This window comes from Cheilinus undulatus, linkage group 14 (assembly GCF_018320785.1).
Source record: "Cheilinus undulatus linkage group 14, ASM1832078v1, whole genome shotgun sequence".
In the NCBI taxonomy this organism is placed as follows: Eukaryota; Metazoa; Chordata; class Actinopteri; order Labriformes; family Labridae; genus Cheilinus; species Cheilinus undulatus.
The window spans coordinates 16390159-16402438 of record NC_054878.1 but is presented as its reverse complement, the minus strand read 5'-3'; the positions used below and the strand labels follow the sequence as shown (position 1 = coordinate 16402438).

The following is a 12280-nucleotide window of genomic DNA, read 5'->3' as shown; positions in this document are numbered from 1 at the left end:
GAGGAGAGGACAGACTCAGAGGAAAAGAGAATAGAGAACGAGTTTCTGATATTCCTGCAGCTTATCAGTGAAATCTGAGCAAACATATATACCTCATCTCATAAATGTAAAGTGGAAGCAGTAGATTTAGATAACATAACCTCTGCTCTGTTTGTCTGTAGGGGCTGCAGCCAAATTAGATCCTGTCTGTTTGACCTTTAGACGGATGTCTTGGCCTGAGCTACAGAAGAGGAGGTAGAGGAAGAACAGAGGAGATAAATGATTGCCTCGGCTGTGCAACTAGAAAATACTCACTCTGTTCCTAAAGCTGTGCTTTCTGCTCAGACCCAAAGCGAGCAGTTTTTACAGGAACATGGATCAGCCTAAACACATTAAGTCACTGTACCTGCTGCAGAACTGTAGGGCTTCTTCAGTCTCATCTGTATTCAGCAGGCAGAGGGAACCTGGTTACAGCAGGATCACTGCATGTGCCAATAGTGCTGTTTGGTTCTTGGGATATTTAATGCATATGACGCTGGTCTATCACTGCAAGATGGTGCAGATTTAAAAACCAAAATTTTTGTGGGTCATTTAACTTAGTATCAAGAAATTTTCTTTTTTTATAGCTTCATGTTATCATACAGAAAACACTGTTTTTATTTGGCCTACTTTTGTGGTGTCTTATCTCTTTTGTCATGGTCTCCATGCAGTGTGTGTGTGTGTGGGGGGGGGTTCAAGTGAAACTACATTTTAAAAATTCAACTGGTGCGTTTCTTTCCAGTAAGGTTGTCCCAGTTTCTCTGGAAAATTTGCAGAACAAACCCTGGACCGTTTGTCCTAGGAGACTAATTCTTTGGTAAAAAGTAGTTCAACCAAAACCTTCCCAGCGATATCTGTGGATCATCCCAAGTCTTAAGGATGCTGTTTGTAGAAAGGCTCACTGCTGATTAATTTCTAATGTTATTTTAAATAGAAACAATACATTCAAAACTATACCTTCTCAAACTTTTTGCAATGACAAACAACAAATAAACACATGAATTAGATCAGAACTATTTGCATAGCTTTTCACCAGATCTGTCATTGGAATGAACGGACCTTTTGAACATTAATTACAGTCAAGGTCATAAGAAAGCTCAACCTGAAACAAATCATGAGGGACCTAAATATTTGCTCTGCAGACACGAGCACATGTGCATGCACTTCAATTTTGCACATTAATACATATTGCACTTCCCTGGACTCTGAGCTTTTTTGTCTCCTGATCCTCACCATTACAAATTAACACCCTTTGAGAGAAATCAAAGGATTAAGGAGGAAAAACCCAAAAAAGAGATTATAGAGGAGAGGCTTTGATAAGAGATAATGGTTATGGACCAGCTTAGAGATATAAATGGCTCTGAGCTCTGAGACACAGATGGCTATAGTGTCACTGTGAACCCAGAGAACAGAAGTCTGCGGGCTTTTAGTTTCCCCCAGAGGAAGGGTCCAAGCACTAAGGCATTACATACAGGAGTAATTAGAAATAAATTATGCAATTTTGTCTTAGCCCAAACAAAGAAAACTAAACCTAGGTGAAAAAAACAGGCCCAACACCATGTGGCAAAATGGGAATTACATAGTGCTTTGGGCTAACTAAACACAACACAAATCTAGGCAAACAAATGTGATGCCAAACTAAACATATAGCAAAACTACCTAAACCCAAATTCCCTGCCATGGAGCATATGATCTGCTCCAAAGCTCGCTACACCATGATGGTACAGCCCCACTGCATCCATCATAGCAATGGACAGTTGCTTAATGCTCTTTTGAATTTAGGGGTCTTCTTGATAGAAACTGCATTCTGGAGGGGGTATTTAATTATCAGTAAACAAGTGTTTTTTTCATGGATGAATTTCACATATTGAGGAAGAAAATCTGGTTCAAAGTGGCAGAGCCATTTGGCTTTATGCTGCAAGCACTCCCAGGATGCTTTATGAGTAGCTCGCAGTTTGAAGCTGAAAGACATCCCCAACAGCTTTTCAACTTCATCCTATGAAATTCATTCATGAAGCAGAAACAATGGTTTACTGATTTGTCAATACACCTTATAGTATATTGTAGTTTTTATTGAAAATGCTCCTCAATTTATAACAGCAACAAAGCAGGAGAGATAGGCAGAGCACGATGGTCCGTCACTTTGCAGTTTAGACATACTTAATGGGTCTGAATTGTAAGAGTCTTCTCTGCTTAGTTATGCCTTTCTTTCAAACCAGCAAGTTCCATTCCCTAATATCCAGGTAACTCAAGAGGAAGAAACAATGGTTAAATCCCAAAGTGTACACTCAGACTTTGAGGCCACTCCTGGAAAGTGTGTGAGGGCTCTGCTGTTGACTTCTCAACGGCAAATAACACTTACCATGAGTTTGTATGAGTGCACACTCTCCTGTGGGACTTGCCATTGCGAACCATTAATTGCAAACCATTCGATGTGAAGGACATGTTGTCCAGCCTCCGCTAAATGTAAATAAACGCAGACCTTATTGAAGCATTATTAAACTATGTAAAAAATATTAAATCAAAGCAAGTGATAAGAGGTTTTCAAGTTAAGTTGCAAGTTTACTTTTGCATATATGTAGAGTTTTTTTTTTGTTTCTGTTCGATTATTTATGAATATTCAGGGTGTTTATTTTTCATTTTATGGGAAAGTCTATAACACACTAGTGAAAAATACAAACCCGTCCGCATATACAATAGAATACATACATTTTTCTCTATTTATATAATTGCTTATCTTATTTCTAGTCTGAGGAGAGAGTGCAGCCTGGCAGGTCTCGTTGCTCTGCCGCTCTATCGACGGGAGCAAAGTTTTCTTCTTTGTGTGTTTTGTTTTCCTGGCTTCTTGCTCTTCTTTGTTGGTTGTTTAATAGCGGTTAGCGAACACTTACAAACATTACTGCCACCTGGATTGATGGTAAATACTGTCATATATGTTTGCTTTCTTTCACCTTCTTAAATGGTTAAGACGTAGCTTTAGTAAAGCAGAGTCAATATTTCTTGTCAGTTATTAAACCCCCCAGATTTTCTTGAGGTTTTTGATCATCTAAAAGAATATTGACAAAATGGAAGCCCTCACTTTTAGGAGCAATTATTTAGTCAGCTTTGTTCTGCAAAACAAGTAGTAACTCAAAATGTATTTAACTATGCATCCACGTACCCTGTTTCAAAACAGAAATTTGTTTTGGGTAAGCCATTGCTCGAAAAGTGTTGTAAATTGTTTTTCCAAATGCAGCCAGGTCCAAAAACTACCAGAAAGTCAGTAAGAGTCAGTGAAATGAAACACTTTCTGCCCAAACTGCCACGGGTAAACTCTGGGAATAAAACAAACTAAAGCTGTCCAGATTTGATTATCCCTTCATCCCCTACCACTCATCTCCATCCTCCAATCCTCCATCCCTTCATCCCTCCTCCAAGCTCTCATCAAACCTCTGACTGACTGACAGCCATCCCTGTGAGGCTTCATTTCTTAGTTAAAACTCTCTCACATGCACACAACCTGTCAGCAGTGCTGCTCTCCTGTGTTGTTGTGTTTTGACAGGTCAGTGTTGGGTTGTGTTAACTTGTTGATGTGTTCAGGGCTTCAGGGGTCAGAGCCACACAGCAGCCTCACAAACAGATGTGGATGCTCCCTAATGTGTCTGACCAAGTAGAAAGACCTGAGAAAAACCTGAACAAGTGCATGAGGTGATAATACAGATCTGCACGTGCAAAGACGAAGAATTAGCTTCCTGTTGAATAGCTTTAATCAGACCTGTAAGACTCTATGGGTTCAAGCCAGTTGGGTGAGAGAGGAGCTTATGTTGATAGAAAAAATAAATATACATATATATTCATAATTTTTGGGTTTATATGATAAGACTGAAGTGATGAAAATCAATGCACACGCAGCACAAAGCAATTTAATGCATCCTCAACCTTGACACAGATGACAGACACAGAAACTTTGCCAGGTTAATTGAAGCAATCCGCCTCAACAAAATGAAACAGCTAATGGGATGAAAGGAAAAGATTAAACTCTAAGAAAAAGTTAATCCTAAAAACCCTGGAAAACAGACAAACTTTCAAATCCAATTAAGTTGAAAAAAACAAATGGCATTAAGGAATGGAGTGCAAACGTGTAGCAGTAGCAGCAATCTAATCATAAAGAATCGGAAGTAAACACAAGACACTTTTGTCCTACTGAATGGTCAAGCACTTAGTGAAGAAGCCCTTAAACCCAATTATGCCTTTTATATTTGCCCCTGCAAGTCAACTATGCAGACTGATTGGCAGCAAAAAGCCAGTGTTTAGCCAGAATTTTCAAGTGGGGATCTCTCTTTGCCAGTGTTTTGTTAATTTAGTCCCACAACCTCCATGTTAGCTCTTATCTTACCTTTTCTACCGCATGGTAATTACAGCCTAAACCACAGTTCCAGCTGCAGCAGACCCAGGCTCTGAAGATGCAAGCTCCAGGTAATGACAATGCTGATACTACCTAACCATGGGGCCTTAGGGCCACCACAAACAAGACAGCTATTCCAAGTGCCAACATTACTCATGAAACAGAACTGATAAAAGAAAAGCGTGGAGAGAGTTTTAGGAAGAGGACAGAGGAAATAGAACCAGGGTGAGGTGCACTGACTGATCTCTGTAATTCATGTGAGTATTTTGTTGAATCCTTTGTTTCTGTCTTCAGCAAAGAGAAGCTTGCACCAGCTCTTTTTAAAGAAATATATATTCTTGATTATATGACTGTATATCCAAGACACACTTCCTACGAGGTTTAACACATCTTTTGCTGCAGCCAAAAAGAGGAGCAATGACTTGTCTGCCTTTTACACTTTGTCATTATAGGCGTTTTTTTTTTATTCTTCCACCAGAACTCAATCTTGACATTGGTGATGTCAGTTTTTTTTTCTTGAGCCTTTATTGTCTGTTTTTTTAAGAAACACAAAAATGAAAATCTCACCAAGACAAAAAGGCTTTCAGGTTTAAGTTGTCCTCTAAGTCTAAGCTGTGTGTCCATGATATGGCGGAGGCAGTGCTAACTGCTCTGTGTAAGCTCAGCCCCATCGAAGCTCATTGTAACTCTTTTTTCCCTCCTCCTCAAGAAAAACTCTCTGTAATAACAACTTTGAAAGATATAGAATGCAAAAGAAAAACTGAGTTTCCGATTTAAAAAAGTAGCAGACAGAAAAGAAAGCTACCTATGGATGTGTCTGTCATGATAGAGTAAGAAAAAACTTTCAATCCACAAAAATTGGCCAGTGTTGAACCTTGGCTTGGTACAAAGAAAGATCAGCTTTCCTCCCGTATGTCTTTTTCAATCCCTCTCCTTCACTCTTTTTCCTGTCATCACTCTGTCTGTATCTCTTCCTTCTGCCCCCTCCTCTGTTCTCTCACCCGCTCTCCCCGTTTGCCTGCCTGCTGCTTGCAAACACACAGCTCATTTCTGTCTGACGGCGTGTCGTCTTGTCCGCTCTCTGGAGGCTGCTGCTGAAGACTGAGACGACCTGAGACACATGTGGCAGCCTGCCAACCTGGTTGTGTGTTTTGGATCACTGGTGTCTTTACCCAGCAGCCCTCAGTGTGGGTGTTTGTTTGTACGTGTCTGAGGGGACAGATCGTGTGAGCAGTAACAGGGATGAGTGCTGATTGCTCCTCAAGTATGTTCTTAATCACACAAAGTCCTCAGTACGTGTTCTGAGATGACACAGAAGACATCTCCATAAACAAATGTTTACTTATCAATCTTTACTCATTGATTTTGTGAGTCACTCATGCTCAAACAGTATGTTTTTCATAGTGAGTGTGCGGACAGCTGAATGTGTAGGATAGTGCTTATATTATGTGTAGGAAGCGAGAATAAAAAAGCTGGGGAGCATCCAAACAGAAACAGCATCATCAGTCTTCATAATTGAGTTATATGTTCAAGTTATACAAAGTAGTTTCCTGTGACCAGGAGAAAACCTTTCTGTTTTTCATTTAGTTTTGCACTTCCTGACAAGCCTATTGACACAAAGAAAGCCAAGGCTGGTCTGTATTCAACACAGCAGACTTTTCTTCTATGGCTGCTTGCATAGAACAGTGTTCCTGAAGCAGACTAAGGTTTTTGTAAGAAATATTGAAAAGCTCCACAGGCCTGTCTATAATGATGCCATTATTGGATGTATAAAAATGTTCACCTTGCCCTTACATGAATACTTAAATGTCAAATATCATCACACCTGTCAGGTTCTGCAGCTTTGAAGAGACTCTGAATTAATCTTGGCTCATATATACTTGTACTGATCCTACCTGATGGCCTGATTTCTCCACTATCTTTTCCTTCTTTTGTCCTCCTCCATCCTCCTCCTCTTTGTTGTCCTGTAGGTGTAGCAGAGGTGATCGTTCTGGTGGGAGGGCGTCAGACGATCGGGATGAACCAGCGCTCCCTGACAGCAGTCACCTGCTTCAACCCTCAGAACAGTAAGTGGTACCCGCTGGCCAGCCTGCCCTTCTATGACCGAGACTTCTTCAGTGTCATCTCAGCTGGAGACAACATCTACCTGTCAGGTGAGCTGAATTGACCACTGCACTGGCACAACTGTAGCTTTTCTGTCATAGGCAAATTATGATACAGAGTAGGAGGAATGTAGATGTCTTGAGATTATCAAACTGAGCCAAAACAAATGGTTTAAAGGCCTAATCATTTGTTACTTTGAATATTTTGCTTTGTATAACTGAAGATTACTTGCCTTCATTTTTAAGACTCTTCTATTTAAAGAATGTCCTTCTTTTTTACCTTCTGTGGAGCATTTTTCTGAACTTTGTTGTTCAGTCTCTCTTCACAGTCTCTGCAGTGTTGTACAGTGTATTTAGTTCCACTGTGCACTCTGTGTCTCCCTCTATGAGGCACCTTTAAGTTGTTTCTCCAGTCACAGACTGAATTTCTCCCTCCATGCTCCATCTGTGCCAGACTCCTTCACGGTGCTCACACCTTAACATTTCAACTTTAGCAGGATTTGTCCTGCGTGTACCTTTCCTCTCCCTCTTTTCATATAAATGTAAATTTTTGTTTGGCTATTGGAACAGGTCTGCATGTGTCCGCTCAGAGTCAGACAGCCAGCAGAGAAATCAGAGGTGTTCTAGCCAGCCAGCCAATCAACAGGCTCCGCTCTGTAACCTTCCTCAGACTGGGAGCAGGGTCACTGAGGCTCTGCTGATGTTACACGGCAAACTACACAGCTAACAGGGAGCTGAAACAACCTAGTATTTATTCTTGCCTGGTTCACACAACAGCAAACAACTTTAGGCAGCAAAAACTCACAAAAGACTTTTTTTCTGAATAAAGGATGTCACATTTAGGGTTGTGGCTTTTAATCTTGGAAGGAAACATTGAAAATAGAAAATGTATTTATTCCTCATTCTTACATTTTTGTCAAAGGTTTGCATGTATACTTTTCTCCACTTTTCATAAGAACTTTCTGAACTACAAAAACTTTTTCATTACATATTCCAGGAGGCACAGAGAGTGGTGTGATGGTGGCTGATGTTTGGTGCTACATGTCTCTGCTGGACAACTGGAGTCTGGTGTCCCGGATGACAGTGGCTCGCTGCAGACACAACAGCCTGGTGTACGATGGAAAGCTGTACACCATCGGAGGACTGGGAGTATCAGGGAACCTGGACCATGTGGAGAGGTGAGAGTCACACAGCGTCAGCAGCAGCCTGTCTCCAAACAACACACACCTCCAGCAGCTCCCAGCTGGTGTCTGCACAGTGACACAGCTCTAACCTCCGTCTGACAGCCGTCTCAGAGATAGAGGATGATTCTGCAGAAAGATGGTGATGCTGAACCATTCAGTTTTAGAAAATAAATATTCACTCTGCACAAGGAAATTTGTGAGATGGATAATTATGCAGTAATTTGGTGCAACATGTTGCAGAAGTGTTAGACAGGTAGGTTAGCATTTTCTGTGAGAGCAGCAATGTTCAGAGGATGTGAGCTGGAGCATATCAACAGTCACATCTGTGAGTGTCATTTACAGCATCAGAGCACCTCTTCCATGTTTATAAGCAGGGCGTGAGAGGATTCTCCATTAGAGAGCAGAGTGATGTACTTTGTCTGATTCCATCCACTTTCTCCTCAACACATCGTGGTCACTTCATGTGAAGGTCGTCCTCTGTGAGCTACTCAGACAGATATTTGCTACTCACTTTCTCTTCATGTTAATTCTCGTCAGACCTTTTGACATTTATAATCCAGCTCTGTATTTCTGATTGCTCTTCTAACCTGGTCTGAGGAGTGAGTTTGAGCAGAGCAGCTTCCTCCTCCTGTGTGTCAGAGTGAGATGAACCAAAACAATCAAATGAACATTACTGGGTTTATTAGAGCAGGCCTCTGCTGCTCATTACCTAGCAGCTCAATTGATCCCCAAAGATTTCCACAATGCACAGCAGACCTCCAAATGAAACTGGCCAATACAATACTCCTTATAATGTTATCACACAGGGTCTTGATGATGGGTAGAGGGGAGATTTGCATCATAATGGATACACATTTGATTCCTCCATCCCTGAGCTGCTTAATTTGAGAGCTGTCAGTGCATGGAGCGCATCAAAGCTCCGAAGAAATCAGTGTTTCACCATGTGATGTGTTTGTATGTGTTCCTCTGCCTGGAGTCATAAAGCTTCTCTGAGACTCACAGAAACTGAACTCAATTACAATCAGCACCGTAAAACTTGAACCCTACTTTGCCTCTCCAAGAACTGCCTGAGGCTTCTTCTGCTTGGTATTACTGACCTCACTTTCAGAGGTTTGCCGTGATGAGAGAGAAATAACCCACACACTGAGTAAGAACATTGAGCTCCAAAGAAAATGCTCATTGCTCTGGCTGAAGCAAACCACTTATAGCACAAGGTCAGCAGTGTACTCACCAGTCTGATCATTTAAATGCTAACAGGTGTCTTGAGCTGTTTGGGCAAATTGACATGTCAAAGGTCTTGTTTCTAAGCAACACTTGCTTTTATTATCTTATTCAGAAACAACTGTGTGGAGCGAAGTCAAACTAAATCAGACAGGTTTCCAGATTCTCCATATGAATGTGTGAAAAGACTGAAGTACTTGGCTTTTAGGGAGGGCACTGACTGGAAAGTTTATGCCTTATTTTCTATCATGATGAGTTTTTTTTTTTTAAATCTTTCGGGTTTATTTTTTATGATAAATCTATAAATGCATTATTCATCAGTTCAGATTTACATACAAATGTGTATTTGGAAAGTCTTTTTGATGATGCGATGTGTTTGCCTGCTGTGAGACCTTTAGCTGAGGCTTTGTTGATGATTTGTAGATCATTTGGCAGAAACTTCTCTCACAGAGAGCAGAATTTCAACAAGGTGACATCTTTTACTGCCCAAGAACAAAAACACAGTAACAGTTGGTTATATTTATCATCCTGCAAGTAAAACCTTTGACATTCTGTGCAAAAAAAAAAAAAAAAGTTTTCCAAAATTGAGATTGGGACAAAGACATTCATTATATTAGGAACATGTATGGTTTTAGCCACTTTAAAATAGCAGATATATCTTTCTGTTTGCCACCATCAAAAAAGAACATCTTCTTTCTGGGTCTGTGAAGCAGAACTAATGTAGTGTGCCATGCATAATTTACTGTAAGGGGTTTGTGGGATTTAACTTGTATGAACACAGTTGTCTCATGCAGCATTGTTTCAAAAACAGTTTGGTCCTAAGAACCGAATGGAAAAGTATCAGACTTCTACAAGGTAAAATCCCAAAAGTCAAATCATGCCTCGACTCTGCTTTGGGCGACAGTCCTGATCAATCTGTTGAGAAATAAGAGTACTTCAAAAACTTAAACATGACACTTTGAGGGTAATTTATCCCTGATCTCTTCAAAATTTGTCAACAAGGAACACATAAACAGCCACCTTTGTCATAAGCTACAAAAGGTCTCACTGCCATCTGAATAATTTCACTTACAACAATGTTTCGTAAAACTTTTATACAACAGTAAGCATGTCTCTCACCCATGGTAGAGCTGTGAATAAGGTCTTTGACAATGAGGGAAAACAGTGTTTATGATTTTTTTTTTCTTAGCCTCAAAATTTCAACTTTGGTTTTTTGCAGATGATGTGGTCCTGTTAGCTTTGTTAGCCAGGGGTCCCCAGCAGGCATTGGGGAAGTTTGCAAACAAGTGCTTAGTGGCTTGGTTGAGGGTCAGCACTTCCTGAGGCTGAGGCCTTTTTCTCTGCCAGAAAAATTGTGGATTACTCTCTCCACATGGGAGTGAGTCTTTGCCCCAAGTGAATGAGTCCAAGTATCTTGGGGTGTTCTTCAGAAGTGAAGGTAGAATGAACCGTGAGATTAATAGGTGGATTAGTGCAGCATCGACAGCATTGCAAACCCTTTTACCTGTCTGCTGTGGTAAAGACCGAGCGGAGATGGCAGAGGCAAAATTTTCAATTTGCCGGTTGATCTACATTCCAATCCTCAGCCACAGCCATGAGCTTTGGGTAGTGACTGAAAGACTGTATGTAAGTATTTATATTGAGGTTAATCATGATGACTGGGCTCAGCCTTAGAGAGAGGGTGAGGAGCTCTAATATTGAGGGAAAGCTTGGACCGTAGAGCTGCTGCTCCTATGCATCAAAAGGAGCCAGTTGAGGTGGTTCCTGTATCTGACCAGCGTGCCTCCTGGCCACCTCCCTGTGGAGGACTTTCAGACTTATCCAACAGGGAGTAGACCCAGGGGCAGACCCAGAACTCACTGGAGGGATTATACATCCCATCTGACCTGGAATGCCTTGGAATTGGAAAATGTCCCTGAGGAGAGGTATGTCTATGTTGACTGGGATATCCTGCTGCCACCCTGAACTAGTGGAAGAAGATGGATGGATGTGAACACTGGTTTATTAAAACAAAATTTTGTAGCCTTGCTTATTTTTTATATTTTATTACGTATGTTGTGGCTGCCAGCTGAGGATGACTAATGTTAGCTCAAGTAAGCAAACTGTAGACAGTTAAAGATAAAAATATATTAAGTCAAACTTTTCGTACCTCTAATCCCAGAAACCCCAGGTGTTTCTGTGTACACCATTAGGAAATGATTACATCAGCAACTCACATCCTGTGTGTTTTATCCTGAAAAATTTGAATGAGCTATTTCCTAGCTTAATGATGGTCTCAACAGAGAGCAGTTATACTGTGTAGTCAGGCCTGAAACAGGAGCTGTTTATCATACACAGAAAGAGAAAAGCCTCATAGAGGAATGGCAGTTGAACACAAAAGACTCATGTATAGGAGTATGTTTAATTCTTTTTTAATTTTTGTAAAAAGACCTGGTCCAAAGACTGAAGGACGAAGTCTTTTTACTTACAAAAAAGTCAAAAGACACTTGATAGCATTTTTCCTTTTACTTACTGTGAAAACTCACCATTTCCCTAGGTTTTAAACTTTATTATAGTCAAAACCTTTTCTTCAGAAATGCAGCTATTTAAAAGTACATATATAACCTCTATAGCCTTGGCAGTGTTCCTGCTCCTACACACAAGAGCATGTTTTTTTCTTTATACTCTGAAGCACTTTTTTTTTCATTTTCTATGTGTTAAAAAATGTGAGATTTCCTTATGGTTAATTTTTGAATCCTTCCATAAATGTCAGAGCTTTTGCAGATTACCCGGATCACTTTCAATCCATCTCTGAAAGACATTTGTTTTCAGCTGCTCTGACAAATGAGCTCCATTAACTTCTGATCCTTTCTTTTGTAGCTCACCAGCAGATTTGGCAGGTGTGTTTCCGCTATGAGACTCAGTTGTCTCTGCTGCAGCTCAGCATTGTTGGACCAAAACTCTATTGATAGTAGAGACTCCAGCAGGGAGGCAGACAGGCCACAGCAGGACCAAACCCTGGACATAAGAGATAAGGAGACTGTCATTCAAACCTTTTTAGTCACCTCCACACAAAAAGGAAGAATTGCGCAGGACTCTGAAGTTGTCTGTAATACAGAGAGCTAATAATATTCATAAATCATTGTTCAATGTGTGTGATTCACTGCTTTGTTTGATATGAAGAGGTTTGGTGAAGAATGACTTGAACCTCTGCAACAGACAAAGTTGATTTGCTTCACTCATAGTAAGATTGATGCAGATATGTGGGTGTGGATTGAGCCTGCATCCCTCACCTTCCATCTCTTCATCCATCTCACTGTGAGTTTCACACTCCTGACTGTGAAATTCCCCCACATCCACAATCGTGTCTTCAATCAGAGCCATCTCAAAGC

General features: G+C 40.7%; 1 protein-coding gene across 2 annotated transcripts in view; it reads left to right on the top strand.

The window, feature by feature from the left end:
- LOC121521352 (kelch-like protein 29) overlaps positions 1–12280 on the top strand; it is a 182298-nt gene that overhangs the window by 147733 nt on the left and 22285 nt on the right. For both annotated transcript variants that reach the window (XM_041805295.1, XM_041805294.1), the window contains 2 exons: positions 6373–6555; positions 7502–7682. In XM_041805295.1, coding sequence (XP_041661229.1) covers positions 6373–6555; positions 7502–7682 — 364 coding nt within the window. The remainder of the gene's footprint in view (positions 1–6372; positions 6556–7501; positions 7683–12280) is intronic.